The 17291-nt window shown below is 42.4% G+C and overlaps 8 protein-coding genes across 8 annotated transcripts; 6 read left to right on the top strand and 2 right to left on the bottom strand. All coding sequences in view use genetic code 12, as the record gives it.

Moving 5' to 3' along the window:
• Positions 1 to 359: 359 nt before the first annotated feature.
• PSN45_000480 (uncharacterized protein) lies at positions 360 to 1994 on the top strand (the record flags this gene model as incomplete). The annotated part of the gene is made up of 1 exon (XM_006687903.1): positions 360 to 1994. The coding sequence occupies one exon, from the start codon at positions 360 to 362 to the stop codon at positions 1992 to 1994; it is 1635 nt and encodes a 544-aa protein (XP_006687966.1).
• An 84-nt stretch (positions 1995 to 2078) lies between these two features.
• LAC4 (Beta-galactosidase (Lactase)) lies at positions 2079 to 6525 on the bottom strand (the record flags this gene model as incomplete). The annotated part of the gene is made up of 2 exons (XM_006687902.2): positions 2079 to 5162; positions 5362 to 6525. The coding sequence occupies 2 exons, from the start codon at positions 6523 to 6525 to the stop codon at positions 2079 to 2081; spliced, it is 4248 nt and encodes a 1415-aa protein (XP_006687965.2).
• Positions 6526 to 6936: 411 nt separating this feature from the next.
• On the top strand, positions 6937 to 8235 carry PSN45_000478 (uncharacterized protein; the record flags this gene model as incomplete). Its single annotated transcript, XM_006687900.1, has 1 exon — positions 6937 to 8235. One exon carries the CDS (start codon positions 6937 to 6939, stop codon positions 8233 to 8235), a length of 1299 nt encoding a protein of 432 aa, XP_006687963.1.
• Positions 8236 to 10272: 2037 nt separating this feature from the next.
• On the top strand, positions 10273 to 11742 carry PSN45_000477 (uncharacterized protein; the record flags this gene model as incomplete). The annotated part of the gene is made up of 1 exon (XM_006687899.2): positions 10273 to 11742. One exon carries the CDS (start codon positions 10273 to 10275, stop codon positions 11740 to 11742), a length of 1470 nt encoding a protein of 489 aa, XP_006687962.2.
• Positions 11743 to 12325: 583 nt separating this feature from the next.
• Positions 12326 to 13363, bottom strand: PSN45_000476 (uncharacterized protein; the record flags this gene model as incomplete). Its single annotated transcript, XM_006687897.2, has 1 exon — positions 12326 to 13363. One exon carries the CDS (start codon positions 13361 to 13363, stop codon positions 12326 to 12328), a length of 1038 nt encoding a protein of 345 aa, XP_006687960.1.
• Positions 13364 to 13606: 243 nt separating this feature from the next.
• RPL18A (60S ribosomal protein eL18) lies at positions 13607 to 14560 on the top strand (the record flags this gene model as incomplete). Its single annotated transcript, XM_006687895.2, has 2 exons — positions 13607 to 13718; positions 14112 to 14560. The coding sequence occupies 2 exons, from the start codon at positions 13607 to 13609 to the stop codon at positions 14558 to 14560; spliced, it is 561 nt and encodes a 186-aa protein (XP_006687958.1).
• A 133-nt stretch (positions 14561 to 14693) lies between these two features.
• PSN45_000474 (uncharacterized protein) lies at positions 14694 to 16241 on the top strand (the record flags this gene model as incomplete). Its single annotated transcript, XM_066157463.1, has 2 exons — positions 14694 to 14749; positions 14972 to 16241. 2 exons carry the CDS (start codon positions 14694 to 14696, stop codon positions 16239 to 16241), a joined length of 1326 nt encoding a protein of 441 aa, XP_066013560.1.
• Positions 16242 to 16432: 191 nt separating this feature from the next.
• RPS19A (40S ribosomal protein eS19) lies at positions 16433 to 17206 on the top strand (the record flags this gene model as incomplete). The annotated part of the gene is made up of 2 exons (XM_006687893.2): positions 16433 to 16452; positions 16792 to 17206. 2 exons carry the CDS (start codon positions 16433 to 16435, stop codon positions 17204 to 17206), a joined length of 435 nt encoding a protein of 144 aa, XP_006687956.1.
• Between the last annotated feature and the right edge of the window lie 85 nt (positions 17207 to 17291).

Genomic DNA, 17291 nt, shown 5'->3' with positions numbered 1-17291 from the left:
AAATATAACTGGAATTTCATCCAAATGTAACGTTGTAGAACAAATTCAGAGTTTAATTCGAAAAAGCCTGGTTCTTGTATATAGCTCTACTCCGCTGCCGCTCGTAACAGCCCTAAAAGATGGGGAGTCACCCACTTTCCTGAGAGAATAAATCTCAGTTCCGCAATAGGCCTACCCCACAATCTGCATACCCATATGCCATGCGCCCCCACCGTTAATGTATCTGCAATGGTGTTCCTGATTCGTATGTAGCAGACCTTCAAGGTGACTCTACCCCAAGCTCCTCCTCCTCAGCCCGAATTCAAACTCTGTATAAAAGCTCTGCGTAATAACCGGGGTCTTTTCTGGGGAAATACAAAATGGCTAACGTAGAAAAGCAAACCGAAAAGGAGGTTAACCCTTCCGAACTTGAAGCCTATACCAACTTGGAAGACAGAGTTTTGATCTTGAATGATGTAGTGCCCAAGTTTGATAAACCTTGGTACAAACATTGGTGGTTAATTAAATTGGATATATTTTTATTCGGATCTATTTTGGCTCAAATTACCTCTGGTTTTGATGGTTCGAGTATGAATGGGCTTCAGAGTCTTCCTTCATGGCAGTCATACTTTGACCATCCTAAAGGGGCTATCTTGGGAACCATGTCAAATGGGCCCTCTATTGGTACGTTGATCTGTATTCCTTTAAGTTTCTGGATTATTGATTATTTGGGAAGGAAAAGAGTGGTGCTTTTAGGATGCTGTATTATTGTTATTGGTGCTGTGATACAGGGGGCTGCTCAAAACTTTGGAATGTTCACCGGTGCCCGGATATTATTGGGAATTGGTTCATGTCTTTCCTCTGCTGCTGCTGGGCCACTTTTGAGTGAAACCGCATACCCAACCCAAAGACCTGCTATTACTGCTTTGTTGTTGGCTTCTTGGCCTTTTGGATCATTTGTGGCAGCCATGGTAACCTGGGGTCCTTACAGGTCTTCGTTGAAATACAATAATTGGTCTTGGAGAATTCCTTCTATTTTGCAATGTTTCTTCCCTCTTCTTCAAATTTTGATTGTGTCTTTTGGACCTGAGTCTCCAAGATGGTTGATCAGTAAAGGAAGGGAACACGAGGCTAGAAACTTCTTTGTTAAGTACCATGCTGGAGGAGATGAAAATTCAAAACTTGTGGCTTTTGAAATGGCTGAAATTAAAGCAATTCTTGCTCAAGAACAAAACCAGATTAGCAGTAAGTTTACTGAATGGTTCAGATCTAAACAACGTTTGAGAAGACTCTTTATTGTTGCTGCTGTACCAGCTATGGTTCAATTATGTGGTAATGCTTTGATTTCCTACTATTTGCTGATTGTGTTGACCAACATCGGTATTACCGATTCTAACGATCAGTTGAAAATCAATATCGGTATGACCGTCTATGGTTTATTCTGGTCGGTAGGTGTTGGAATAAACGTTGATAGGTTCAAAAGAAGAAAAATGTTCATGACAGGATTTGCCCTCATGTGTGTAACTTATGTGATTTGGACTATTCTTTCTTCACTTAACCAACAGCAAAACTTCGAAAACAAATCTTTAAGTTCAGGGGTGGTGGCCATGATCTACTTGTTTTCAGGTTTCTACCATATTGCATCACCTGTTGCTATGACCTATGTTATGGAAGTTTGCCCATTCCACTTGAGAGCTCAAGGATCCACTATTTACCAATTGTCTGGTAATGTGATTGGATTCTTCAACAATTATGTCAACCCTATTGCCATGAATGCTATTACTTGGAAGTACTACATCGTTTGGTGTATTTGGTTGGTGGTCCAAATCTGTATTGTGTACTTTATTTTCCCTGAAACGAAAGGACTTGGTCTCGAAGAAATTGCTCAAGTATTCGGTGAAGATGTCACAGAAGGTCTTGTTGCTGCTGACCAAGCTATTCGTGGCAAGGAGAATGACTTGGACTCAGAACCATCCAAAGCTGAAGTGGAAGAAGTTGAATACACTAGCAAGTAGCTTCTATATAGATAGCAATATTTGTGTACCTATTTTAATGTTTTATCTACTGTAAGAACTAATTTCATACTTGTATTACACTAGCTAATTTTTCAAAAATAATTCAATCTCAAATTCGTACTTGGAACTCAGTTTCATCAAAACCCGGTCTTGATCTAAAACTCCAGGTCCACAGATATCAGATCCAAGACCCTGTTGTTTATAGTCAATACGAACATATTTGTTACCGTGCTTGATATCTTGTGGGTGGGAAGCTTCTTGAACTCCGTACTCTGTTGAACACTTGAATCCAAATCTTCTGTTCTTCATGGTGACTATTAAACCAGATTGATCACTGGTCTCTAAGTTAAGCCATTCAGTGTCTTCATGGTTGCCATTTTCTTGGGGGACGTCGTAGTTATAGTCAAGTTCTTCAAACTTGCTTCTATGGATATCTACTCTTTGAGATTCTTTCTTATCAATATAGCTTTCACCAGGACCCCGTCCGAACCATGAAACCGTACTTCCCAAGCCTTTGTTGATTCCAAATTGGTACCCTAATCTTGGTAAGTATTGGGGATAACAAGTTTCATCAAAGGCTTTGGGAACCAACGATGTCTTAAGCTCAATCCTATTAGGACTCACAATGTATGTTTGCAGACACTCAAACCTCCATGCCAAAACCGGTGGACCAATTGCAGAAACTACCTCAATAGTACAAATAGTGAGATTATCACCGGGCTTAACGTTGATATCAATCACTCGAGTCATCATTCTGTCTAAGCCAAATCTTTTCCAGTATGGGCCATCGTTGGCCTGGTCATTGTTGGTTTCAGGTCTCCAGAAGGTCAAGTTGTTTTCACCATCAATAATAATCGATTTGGAATTAACTGACCAGGTCTTGATTTTACCATTGATTTTGTCGAACACAAGCAGAGAATTCAAGTTTTGAATTTTGACCTCGCCATCTGTTTCAACAACCGAAACTTCGTTATCAACAGGATATTGGACAGCAGCATGTCTCAAAACTTGGTCTTTGGCATAATTTTCCAGGGGAATTTCATGCTGAGCCCATGAAACCAAGTGCCCAGCTGCAACCACTTTGGTGGAAGTTTTGGTTCTAATCTCAACATTGAACAAGCACTTTCCTTCAACTGGAACCCAGAAATCTGGGAAAGGAATTTCGCTATGTTTCTGAGCTTGTGTTGGTGGAATCACCAAAGTTCCTTCCTGCAAAACTTCTTTTTTTACCCCTTCGTAGTGAATCAATGAATAACTGCAAGCATAATTAGACAAATCAATAAAGTCGAAATCATTTTTGAGAATGATGGTTTCGTCTTTGAAATTGACGATGATTGGTTCAAGAACTTTCTTATATTCAATCAAACCTGGAGTAGGATCATGTACTGAATTGGTTAGGCCATCCATGCAAAAAACACCATCATGAATAGGTTCTTTGAAATCACCTCCGTAACAGTAAGTAGGAATCCCATCAATATCAGCCAAGATCCCGTGATTATTCCACTCCCATATAAAACCACCTTGGAAGTTCTTATGCTTATGGAACAAATCTTCGTACTGTCTCAACAATCCTGGGCCGTTACCCATAGCATGGCCATACTCACAAAGAATTAACGGTTTATCAGTTTTGGTACCAAACTCACGAACCATGGTTTCCAAAGACGGGTACATTCTACTGTACATATCTGTAACTTCAGCATCAAAGTCTGGCTCGTAGTGAAGTAGCCTGGTTGTATCCAACCGTCTAATTTCTTTGGCCATGGAAACATGATTTTTACCGAAGAATGCTTCATTTCCCAAAGACCAGATAATGATACACGGTTGATTTACATCTCGGGAAACTAACTGGTTAGCTCTATCCACATAAGCAGCTTCCCAATCAGGATTATTAGAAGTGAAATCCTTCGCCTTGTCAAACAATTCGAGTTTCCCATTCCGGTACTCGACGTCATCAGAGCCATTAATTGGTCTTCTAACTGCTTCAAAAAACCCATGGCATTCCAAATCCGCTTCGTCGAGAACCCAGAACCCAAGCTCATTAGCAAGTTCGTAAAACTTGGGGTCGTTAGGATAATGGGATGTTCTTATGGCATTAATGTTATGCTCTTTCATTAACTTCATGTCCCTCACCACAAAGTCATGGGGAACGGCTCTACCATACTCGGGATGGTGCTCGTGTCTATTAACCCCCCGAATTAAAATATCTTTCCCATTGACCTTGATGAGCCCTTGGTCCAATTCGACTTTTCTGAACCCCAACTGTTGAGATAACTTACTGATAGTAATGCCCTTCTTATTGACCACACTCAACTGTAACCGATACAAATATGGGTCTTCAGCTGTCCATTTGTGGGGTGCGGAAATGGCAATCTCAGCCTCAATTAAATTTGCAGCCAAAGGGTACTTCTTAGAAACTAGTTCTTGCGGACCCTTTTTCAGTTTAGAAGACTCCAGTACATTGTAAATATCAACCTGAATATCTACCGCACTCAAATCAGAGGCTTCCACATCGACTTTTAACTTCAAATTTGAGTCTGTATAAGTATCATCGAAGTCGGTGACAACGACAAAATCTTGAATGAAACCTGCACTGTTAAATCCTAAGAACCATACGTCTCTAAAGATCCCGCTCAACCACCATTGGTCCTGATCTTCGATATAGCTGGAGTTGGACCACTGATACACCCTCACAAAAATCGAATTGTGAGGTTGGACCAAGTCAGTGACATCGAATTCGGCACTATTGCGACTCCCCTCATTAAAACCGACAAATTTCCCGTTGAAAAAGAGGTGATAAGAATTGTCTACCCCTTCAAACCTGAGCCTGAAACGGTCAGAGGACCATCCAGCAGGTACCGAAAATTGTCTCATATAGCACACTGTGGGGTTGCGTGCAGGGGGATAAGGAACATCTACATTAAAAGGATATTGCACATTTGTGTAGATGGGCAGGTCATACCCCTGAAGCTGCCAATGACCAGGAACCTGCAAAGTCCCATCAATGGGGGAATCATCTCCAGGAACTGGTGCAGTTAAAGGTGAGTCGCTATAGGTGATGCTCCATGTTCCGTTCAAAGTGAGTTTTTCATCTGGTAAGTAATAACTTCTTGCGGGAAGTCTGTTTATTTGCACCACGCTAGGATCACAAAGATGGGTGTACAATTTCTTCTTGTCCACCATTTTTTCCACAATTGAAAATCATGGGGATTTGGCGGGTTTATATACATTTTCCCCGATCCTACATGTAAACCCCCACCTAACTTTTCATATTTATAATATGGTGGTAAATGTGACGTTGCATTCAATTATATAAGCCTAATTCAAGGAGTTTATTTCCAATTGAAAGGAAATAATAGTCTCCATATACAAGTCCATGGCCCACCAATTTCTTGAAGGTGTCGGGATTGTTGTTGATAGTGGCATCTTTCAAGATGGTGTCGTACTCGCCAAAATCTACAGTACCGTCCTCGTTAAATTTAGCCCCATCCACAAACAGTAACCTGACGATATCAGCCACGAGTTTCAAAGCACTTTCAAGATACTTTTGTTGTTTTGTGGTTTCATATATGGTAAGCAACCCTAACGCAGCGATCAATCCCGCACTGGTATCTCTATTTTCCGGGTCTGGAGCATCGAAATCCCATGGTGGGACTCCATCTTGCGGCAATTTGCTTGCGAAAAACTCCCAGCAGTTGATCGCAGCATCTAAAAATTTCTTCTGTTTGGTCCAACTGTAGGTTTCAGCAAACCCCAAAATTGCCCACGATTGACCCCGGGACCAGGTGGACTCATCTTCGTAGCCTTGATTGGTGAACTTGGCTTTTGGCTTTCCAGTCAGCAGCTCGTAGTTGACCACATGATAACTGCTCCACTCTGGGTGTCTAAAATGGTGTTGCAAAGTATTTTCCGCGTGGGTGGTTGCAATAGTAGATAACAGCAAATCTCCCGTCTGACTGGCCACGTAGTACAACATGTTCAAGTTGCACATGTTATCAATGATCACAATGAAGTCAGCGTCAAGGTCTGTGAATGAATACCTCTTATTAACTGCTGTATCCCAACTTCTGATCACCCCGGCACTAGGGCTGAATCTACTAGCCAAGGCATGAGCAGCCGTTTTCAAGCTTTCAAAGGTTTTGGGGCTCTTGCTCCGTTGGTATTCTCTAAGGAAAGCCGGGTATATCATGAAACTAAGATCATGAGTATCGGTTCTAGGTACTTGTCCCATCAATCCCTCAGTCCACCATTTGGCTGCGTACTCCAACTTCACTGCGTGAAGTTTATCGTGAGGATACTTGTGGGGATACTTTTCACTCCGTTCAAGCACAGCAGCAATAGATCCAGGAAAGAACCCGGCCGTCCAGTAGTCAACTGGTCTGTAAGAGTAACGGTTAAAGGAATACTCTGGATATTCGATGGGAGGTTGTGGGTCATCTAGTTTTTGTTGAGCGACCCCCCATATTTTAGCAACATTGGATTCAGCAAAGAGCTTCGGCTCTAACTCGTCAAGCAAACTTTGGATTTGCGACATCGATTTTGTTGTTAGCAAAACTCTCCGAGGCAAATCTCTGGGATTTATGGTGGAGAAACATATGTTGCCCCACACTTTAGTATGCAGATCCCCCCACCTTCGAATTCCCGAAAAATATGTCCAGGGCATACATGCTCTAATTTTAGCTGACGATCCTGTACTTCTCAGCCGCCTCGACATGTGTATGTCGGAGGTTGAGGGGTTATTAGTAAACATAGTGGGCGATTGGATCCCCCACCAAGGTCACGGTGGGGTGAGCTTTTAAAACCGTCGCTAAAGCCGATCGCACCGTTGGGCCAGTGACTGCAACGTTGCAGATAACGCTTCTGCGAGATTTCCCCCATACACCCACTTCCCCGCCCCCGACTTTCCAATATATGTTCCCCCATCCACCGCATTCCCTCAATTATCATGTCTTCCCTTCAAATTCAACCACTTCAATTGGATCCAAATGGCTTCAGAATCAACTGCTGTTCGTTCCAGCAGGACGCCTTGATTACCGCGGGCCAGTACCAGTATGTGGCGTTGTACGTGCCCCAGCCTCGTGGTGGTGGTGGTGGCGATCCCACCGGCCCCCGAGTAACTTGTATAGGCAGAAAGCCCGTGAACGGTGCCGACTGGGAATTCATATATTTTGACGACTATATCCAAACCAAAGACGATGGCCATAATGTTATATCCATGGGAATCAGTGGAGATGGGATTATACATTTGGCCTGGGATATGCATGGAGACGAGATCCACTATCGATGCTCAGTAGCGGGACTCGCGCCCGCTCGGGTCACGACAACGGAAACTGCTTGGACGGTGGATTCATTTTCAAGTGTAATGAACTATCTCCCATCAGATACAACGAATTTTACCTTTAGCGAAATCACATATCCCCGTTTTCAGACAGTGGATAACGGTGATGTGCTTTTGGAGTTTAGAGATGGCAGATCGGGGTTGGGTGATTGTTGCATCTACAGATTTTGCAGCCAGTCGCACAAGTGGAATACCGTCGCTTCACCATACATTCATGGGGTACAAAACAATGCATACTTGCATGGCTTCGATTATAGAAATGGCATTCTACATGTTACTTGGACTTATAGAGACTTTGTTGAGGATAGAGTTGAAGAAGCCACTCACCATACCACTGCTCAAGCAGGACCGAATGGGCCAGAAAACAACCATGATCTCCATTATATGTATTCACCCGATAACGGAATTTCGTGGTACAACACGACGGGGCAGAAACTCAGTGTCCCTGTTGACGTTACCCAAGATACTTTAGCGGTTCTCATTCCCAAGTATTCAGGTATCATGAATCAGGAAGGTCAATGTGTGGACCCGACTGGAGCTGTTCATGTGTTAGGAAGGGAATACGGCCGCTATTATCACTATTATAAAATGGCTTCTTCCACAAAGTGGCACAAAAGAAAAATCAACAATTTGGAAGCAAAGGTGTTTGGTGCACGAGGTAAACTCGTATATCTCAATGACACTTTGTACGGCCTCTTACCGTTAGAAAACCACCAGTTTGTGGTTTTAGGTCTGAAAAAAGTGCAGGGAGAATATGATTCCAATGAGACCTGGGCAGTGGTGTCTCAAATGAGTAACTTGGATGGGGAGCCATTGTATGACAGGTACAGTGAAAGGCTCTCATTCTTGCAGAGAGAAGCCACTGGGGATAATAGGAGAGTGGTACTTTGTACTTTAGACTTGTAGATTATAAGTAGGCCCAAATTCTATGATATCCAGCTTCATGAGTTGGCAGAAAGTCCAGTAAAGTAAACGTGAGTATCAGCAGTGGTTCTTGTGAAAAAGGTGCGATATTCATGGAGACCTAAATAATTGACTCTCTTGCGTAACTCCGAATGACAAAGATTATTAAGGGTAATGCCGTATTGGGCCTGCGCTTGTTGGATTCTTTGCCGGTTAGGCGAAATGACGGCTAGAGCCAATGAAATCAAATATAGACAATGCGGCGCCTGCCGCGTAAAAATCAGCGATTCCTAAATGCCATCGATTCTCACATAAAAACCACAGAAGGCCCAGACCATAGCCTCCATTCAGCCAAGACGGTGGCCTCTGTTCACATTCACTGGTAAATGTTCTCCTCCTGTCATCTCAATAAGAAGTCACCCAACTCGGCTGTTGAGTTGGTGTTGGTTGATTTTTATAGTTGTTTCTGCAAAATGACAATTCCATCTGGCCCGGTTCCTACACGTACCTGTATTGCCATGACGTAAAAGATAAAGCGAAACATGTGTACATCATATCATCCAGGGGCCAGCCCAAAAAGATCACCAATTCTCATCCATGACATTGGATTTCAAAACGTATCACCGAGACATGTCAATAAACCTTAACTTGCAAACAGGAGGTGCACTGTGCACGAAAGTTTAAATACTGCTCGTCCTGGCTGGCCCCAAAAAATAGCCAATGCGAATCCTGGGGATTATTTCTGTTCCTTTCATTGTTAAACCGGAGCGAAGAGGTGCATTAGTCTAAAAACAACGAGCAAAAAACCGTTGAGTGCGACAATGGGTTTTGCGGGAGGTGCAGCCGGTACGTCGCAGGTGGTTGCGGACGCTTGTACTGGCGGAAACGGCACCACTCAAGCAGCCACTACCTGACATTAGCGTGTGGCACCTGTTATGACTTATTCGGTCAAAATAGTGCGCAGTAAGCTTCGCGTTCGTGTAAGGTAGGTGTGGTTGTTAGAGGCAACTTTATGCTGCTGCCTCCAACTTTAATCATATTTTTTATTAGACTGGACTACTATAGGCAAATCACAGGGATTATGAATTAATTTATGGTGCTTCGGCAACCGCGTACATTAATGGCTAACTTTAGGGGTAGAGTGACCCTCAATTGGTGTTTGATCGCCCTCGCATCATGGGAATTTGTCCCAGAACAGAATAAACTGTGCCGACAAGGTGGGTTTTGCCAAAGACCTACTTTTTGGAAAAAATAACCCGGTGTTGTCAAGATTTGCCTGAGCAGTGTGCATGCCGCTTAGGTTGTGCATCCATGTGTACCAGTGTGATATTTGCGCCTGCGTAAGTGCAGTGGTCAGATGATGAAAATGAGAGACTATTGAAGTATCCCCAGAAAGGTGCCTGAAAAGGTGCCTGAAAGTTGCGCTCAATACCAAAATATCCCATAGGTAAACAAAGCCTTACCCAGCCTCCGGTTCAAAAAAAACCCCGGGTTCTGGAAATCATTTGAGTTTTTTTCTAAGAATCTATTGACATCCCTACGAACGGCGAATTTGACGATAATGATATCGCTAAGCCGCAATAAAACCAACTATGCATAAGCCACTGTATATACTCCTGCAATCGGCACAAGACGGCATGCAATTAGCCTTTTTTGTGTCAAGTGCATATTACCTCCTATTGTTCCTCGAGCCTCTGAAGCAAGGTTTTTTTTAATCGTTCGACTACCGCTCTTCTTATTATATAAAGCCTGTCGCCAAAAACTATCAAATGAAAGTTGGATATTTTTTTATACATTACCCCATTTGTGGCTTCTTGAATGAACCAATTATCAATCACATTCCTTAATCTATAAGCCATGTCTGCGTACTTATTCCTAGTGGCTCATCAAGGTGGAAACTATCAAAGAAATGAACAAATAAAAAGACAAAAAGAGAGACGGAAGAGAAATGGTGACGACTCAAAATCTATTTCCACCAAATCCTCCGGCACGTCTTCCCGCTCTTCAATGAGTTCTATCAGGTCCAGTTCCAAACCAAAAATGAGGTTTGACATAAATACTTCTTCCTATGTACCAGTTTCTCGTTCCCATTTTGACAAGAGAATCCATAGGTACCAAAGTTCTCACAAAAAGCTTTGTCGGGACTCCAAATATAATGATGCCAACGAAGACCTCAACAAGTACTCCAAAGCTCACGACGATTTATTCAGTGAGAAGAATTTGAATATCTTGCGGTATACTTTTTTCAGCAAATTCACCAACGACTACGACCAAATATTGAAGGACATGAAAGCCAAAACCAATAATGTTCCCAAGTTGAAGTATATGAGGAAACTAAAGGAAATCAAGGCCAGAGACAAAGCTCCCGTACAAGGCTTACCGAATCTCTCTACTGATAACTTGACTAGTATGGAATGTGAGATGGGAGATTATGACAATTTAACTGACGATGATTCACAAGCCGAGGATGAATATGAACACGACGATTTGACGGACTTCAATTCGCTTTACCTGAAATATGAGTCTTGGGGTTCAAAAAACCACTCCATTAAAGAGGCTATCAAATCCAACCAGTTTTGGAATGATATTTACCAAGAACTCAGATTTAACATGATGGAATTGAGTTCCACCAGCAACTACTTCGAGTTCTTGCCTAGCTTGCACCAATTAGCTACGTTCTACAAAGAAGTCATTGAACACTTTTTACTCAATGTGTCGACATTGTCGTGCAATTTAAGTGGATTGTCTGACACCGAACACCAGAAGCTTTCTACCTACAGATTCTTGTACTTGAGAGACTTTGACTACGATTGGTTGAAACTCATGAGCGAATTGCACTACGATCTATTCGACAACCAGGCTGAACTCAATTCTACAATGAGCATTCACCATGATAGTGATTTCAAGATTCACAGAAACTTGGTCAACAAGGTTATTGAAACTATTATTGACAACTTCAAGGCGACATTTGGCAACTCGGGCCAGTCTTCGTATGAGATCCAGTTGTGGGAACGGTTCTTGAGATACTTGATGTTTGAAGTTATTATCAAGAATTACGGTACCCGTACCAACTTGAGCGCATCTGACACACTTCCCGAGCCCAACGTTGAAATGTCAAGAAGCAGTTCTTTGACTAACAATTCATTAGAGAATTCTTTGGAGCACTCGTTTATGACTACTACAACTTCTGCTGATGACATTGTGCAATTGTCAAAAAACAGCAAACACTTGTCGTTGAACTTGAATTCTAGAGTTTCGGTTATCAAAGAAGAGAAACAGTTTGGATTCGGTACCATTAATGACGAAATTGAAATGGACTATGAAGACGAAGCGTCACTTCCTTATAAGAGAAGGGGTTTTATCATTGAACCTCCTACTCCAAGGGTTGAGCTGGGTGCATTTACAACTCCATTGTCGACGACGTTCTCACTCACTTCAGACGGCACCAAGCTGCACGTCAGCAAGAGGCTGATATTTTCACGGTTCAGAAAGGTTAAGACCAAAGTTTAGTTCTATCTATGTATTTTTAGGGATAATTTATGATGAGAAATGGAGAAAACTAGTGAAGAAACGGAAAGAATAGTATATCAAAAGTAATTTTCTTGGGATTTCTTGTTCAATGCAGTTTACATTTTCTTTGACAAGACACTATTTGCTGAAAGTGATAACATCAACATTTTCGGGTCTTTGGTGCTATCGGTGAACGCTTTATGATAACAATGTTTCAGTAAAGAACTCCAAGCTTTTTAAAGCTGGCCCTGAGAAGGAAAATATAGACACAGTAATCGTAAGAGTGAGTATTAATTAGGTGTTCTAGGTATGAATATATGCTCTTGTGGCTTACCAAATAAAACACTATCAGGTATCTATTTCAAACATTGGATGTCCCCTAGTATTTTTGGTGCTCCAAATTAAATGGTCGGAATCTCAAAAAAGCGATGAAGATAGTAGTCAAAATACCTGAACACAGCGGTTTCAACACTGATCTCCCCTCGAAGCGTTCGTTTCAAACAAACCTTGTATAATTTATGAATAAGTTCGTGCCCAAACACCTTATGCTACGCCAAGTGCATATTGACTTTGTCAGCTGTATTTATTCTCCAGTTCTGAATGTATCCAAAAACTGGCGGGCTAATGGCCGCACCGGTGTCTCGGCTCTGATTTCGTTATAGTTATTGTTCCTTTCATCCTCCACCACTTCTTCTCGGTCATCGTTATCGTTAAATTCATTGTCATTATCATTTTCTGTGAACGGCTCACTGCTTTCGCCTCCTTGAAGGGACAGGTATCCCGACACCCTGGATCTCAAGTTTTGGTAGAGATTGTATGAAGTTTTCTGAGGGCTTATCACCAACTTGAATATACTTGTGGGTAAAAGCCACGTTTTGGAGCCAGGAAGAAGATTCTCCACATAAAGCTTACCGATGAAAAGTCCGGTGAGACCAGGAATAAATGACTGAACACCGTTATTGAGAAGGAATAGGGTATAGATTATGTGGATTTGAAAGTGGTCTGTTAAAATGAGTGATCTGGAGTCATCTGCGTCAATCAGAGCCTCGGTTTCACCTTCAGAAACAGTGTCAGATCCGGTGGAGGTGCTGGAGGTACCCTTCGACAACACGATTTTGAACTGGTAGCTCACGGGAATATAATGACCAAAGCAAATGTACAACGACGATATTATGCCAAATGGGCCCGGACTGATAGTATTCAAGAAAGTCGTATGGAACGCGTAGTTCTGTCTCTTTAGAACAATGTTTGCCAAAAAAGAGCCGAAATTGATCAACAATTGCCCTAGACTCATGATCAAGAAAGTCAAAACTCCGTTGTAGAGAGCAAATACCACCACAAGTGACATATATTTCTTGGATCCGTAGAATCGCTCCAAGACTTTGAACTGAAAGGCCAATATCACCGCCAAGAGATAGTCACTTTCATTGACGAACGATATTTGAAATAATATGAGTCTCCAATACTGATGGTACTCTGTGAGGAACGGGTCTATAGTGAGTTTGAAAAGGTGCTTGATCTGGAAAATCGAAACTAAAAGTGCCAGCACCGTCAACACTATGCACGCCAACCTTGAAACTGGCGTATTTATAAAACCCCTGATGGGCGTCAATTGTGCCATTACAATTCACAAAACACAGCTAGGCTAGGTTTATTGCCTTCACCAAGTCGCGCCTGATCATGGGAGATACCGGGGCTGTTGCCCCATATAGCTCACGTGCTTAATGGCAGTGACTGTGCATGCCTCAGTGAAGTCGTGCGCTTTCCCACTTTTTTCGTCGCTTCGCCAAACCATCGCACCAGTACTCTCAAAAACCGCACAAAAATTTTCAGTTCTACAACTAAGCTCAAATTAACTAACAAAATGGGTAAAGATCACTTCACCAAACAACACAAGAGATCTGGTCACAGAGAAGCTCCAAAGTCTGACAACGTCTACTTGAAGTTGTTGGTCAAGTTATACACCTTCTTGGCTCGTATGTATATTCCCAAAATGATATCTTAACTCGATATCCGAAAAAATTTTCAATGACTTAGAAGATGCATATAGATGATTCAAATGGTATTCGAAGCTGGTCTTCTGACTACTTTCATTCTAGTTCTTGCTCCAGCTTATCACTGGCTGCATTAATAAGTACCTTGAGTCGATAGACCGGGATTCTTGTTCTGTTTCATCGTCAGTGGACATACTGACAAAGTATGAACAACAAGATATACATCATATTCCCAACATATCCTCGGTACCTGGGAGGTGTTCCTGGTGAATGCCTCTCGTTCTGCGAGTACAGAGCCGTCGCCTTGGTTGGCGAGTGGACATCTTGTGCGTCTTCTGAGCAGATGTCAAACCTCATACTAACATTATATCTTAGGTCGTACTGATGCTGCATTCAACAAGGTTATCTTGAGACTGTTGTTTTTGTCCAAGATCAACAGACCACCAGTTTCTGTTTCTAGAATCGCCAAGGCTTTGAAGCAAACCGGTGCTGCTGAAAAGACCATTGTTGTTGTCGGTACCGTTACCGATGACAACAGATTGGTCGACTTCCCAAAAGCCACCATTGCTGCTTTGAGATTCACCCAATCCGCTAAGGCTTCTATCTTGAAGGCCGGAGGTGAAGCCATCACTTTGGATCAATTGGCTTTGAGAGCTCCAAAGGGTCAAAACACTTTGATCTTGAGAGGTCCAAGAAACGCCAGAGAAGCCGTTAGACATTTCGGTATGGGTCCTCACAAGAACAAGGCTCCTAAGGTTCAATCCAAGGGAAGAAAGTTCGAAAGAGCCAGAGGTAAAAGAAGATCTAGAGGTTTCAAGGTCTAAGCAAGGTAATCTAATTTATATAGTACAAGATATCATTAATTTACGATGTAAAATAGATTGGTATGGAAATTTTGGTAATGCGAACAATTGAGTTCGCCTCTCTTTTTTAAAAATGGCTGCAACTAACAAAGCGATGGCCACAAACCCACGACGATGCCAGCTCACCGCTTCTGTGGCATCTGTCAACCTGTCACTGACTACTACCAGTCTCCTTGATCTCGCTGTTGACGTGCTTGACCGAATAGTCTATTTCTTGACTTGGGGTGCCGGTCATCGCGTCACCAATCACAACCCACCATTCACATTTGAACCTAATTCCACACTCCCAGGCTACTCAGATGCCCTCAGCTTATCGTCTACTTGTATCTGGCTCCGGGAGTACCTCGGTCCATGTCTTTTCCACAATTGCAGCTTGATACGAGCAGACCAAACAGATGCCATATTAGAAGTGAGCTCGTCCCAATTCAATAAAGACGCGGTCATTGGTATATTGGAGACAGCTCGGTACCATTCTCTACACTTTCGGTACCCACTCTTCAGCTTCAACAACTTTGTCACCTATCTTGAGTGTGACAAGCCGGTGTACGATACATTTCTTAGACTTTTTCCCCGGTTGCAATCATTGAAGTTTCTCGACTATCCCAGCTCTTTAACCACTGTTGATATCTCCACTATAAGTACCGTTAGGTCCTTGAGCCTCAATGTTGTCCACCTCCCGTTATTTGCCTCCATTTTATCTTCACTCACAAGGCTTGACGTGTTCGTAGACCTTCATGATGCTGGTCCTGACCATCTTGTCTACCTCAGTCAGTCGCTTGAAATGTGGAATCTCACGGAACTCAATGTGTTTTTAAAAGAACCGTCTAGCATCTCATATTCGCTAGTAGTGGATATCATTTCCAAAGCGTGCAAATGCCTGTTGACGAAATTATCTCTACGAGAGATCCGTAGGTGCTACGACGGCGCTGTGTATGACCATTACGATTTGGACAAAGCTAACGGCGATGCTTTTATCGCGGCAATTAATGGGTGCAAAACCCTCGAGCATATCACCATCGACGTATCCATCCTCAACTATATGACCTTCACCAACATAACTCCTCAACAACCAATTGTTTCAACTGGAAGGATTCTCTCCATCATCGAACGGTCGTTGTTCGTGCCTGTATTCCTCCAGGACTTCAAAAATAAGTTATCGTCACTCATAAAATCTTTGGGAGTGAGCCATATAAATCTCCAATACGGAGACCCGATGTCCCAGTCCGATCTTGCAGCCTTGATGACATTGAAGGATTTTGTCAATTTCTTCTCTGAGACCTTTCTCAGCTCGCAAATCAATACTGTTTCTATGGAACAAGTGTGGTCCATAGCCAACGAAGCCGCATTCAGAGACTATATCCACAGAAAACTTTATTTGGAGGAGCCCGATTTGGTGTCAGTTTCAACAGCTCTTCTGCCCAAGTCTTTCTTGACATTGAAACCATGGCACCGTCTGTTGGTACATACCCCCAACTTTCGACTCTATTTCGAGTATCTGGTGGACTATTCTGGAACATTTTTCAGGCCAGCGGTCGACCCGAACACGGAAATCTCTTTGGATTTCTGGAGCGTAGAGTCATCACTCATGGAACTTGAACAGTATGCTCGTCGAAGACGCCAACGCAGTAATATCTGGGATTAGGTGTATCATGTTGCAATTGCAGCAATTGTTCGACGTGCCGCAACCACGAACACACACAGCTACTGTGACTGCTTTTTTCCAATGAGGAATTGGACCGTCCACGTCTCTGAAAAAATTCAAACCCTCAAGTCTCATTGAAAAAAAATTTAGATAAATCCATAGATTCATACTTGAAATAATTAACTATCAAGATGGCCGGTGTATCAGTTAGGTACGTAAACTACTAGAACAGTTGACTTTGGACATACGACAGAAGTGAGAACAAGGAACTCGACCCTTTCCCAATCTGACCACTATAATTGTCTTGGGCCTTCCTGGCCACATAGCATTTCCTACCCACCAACAAAACATGAAAAACTGATCTATAACCCAACGTTTTGAGACCCATATCACTCACCATGCAATGTGATGTGTACCTTGTGGACATTTCATGGTCAGTAGATGTTTTGCAATACCTAGAAAAGTTTTCCAAACGAATCCCCTCCTCACTTCCCACGCTATGTCCAACATCAATCATAAAGTTGACCTCTTACTAACATATTCTTTTTAGAGACGTTCCAGCTCAAGACTTCATCAACGCTTATGCTCAATTCTTGCAACGTCAAGGTAAGTTGGAAGTTCCAGGTTACGTTGACATTGTCAAGACTTCTGCCGGTAACGAATTACCACCACAACAATCTGAAACTTGGTTCTACCAAAGAGCTGCTTCTGTTGCCAGACACATCTACTTGAGAAAGCAAGTCGGTGTCGGTAAGTTGAACAAATTATACGGTGGTGCTATCAACAGAGGTTTCAGACCACACAAGCACGCTGATGCTTCTGGTTCTGTCAACAGAAGAGTTTTGCAAGCTTTGGAAAAGATTGGTGTTGTTGAAATCTCTCCAAAGGGTGGTAGAAAGATCTCTGACGATGGTCAAAGAGATTTGGACCGTATTGCTGCTCAAACCTTAGAAGATGACGAATAAATTATTAAATGTTATTCCTAATTACTCAAAAATATTTTTAAAGACATAATAAGAAAAGCATTGTAAATTATAATGTTAAATATGT

Source organism: Yamadazyma tenuis, chromosome 1 (assembly GCF_029203305.1).
Source record: "Yamadazyma tenuis chromosome 1, complete sequence".
In the NCBI taxonomy this organism is placed as follows: Eukaryota; Fungi; Ascomycota; class Pichiomycetes; order Serinales; family Debaryomycetaceae; genus Yamadazyma; species Yamadazyma tenuis.
The sequence above is the reverse complement of the archived record's forward strand: the minus strand, read 5'-3'. Positions and strand labels throughout refer to the sequence as shown.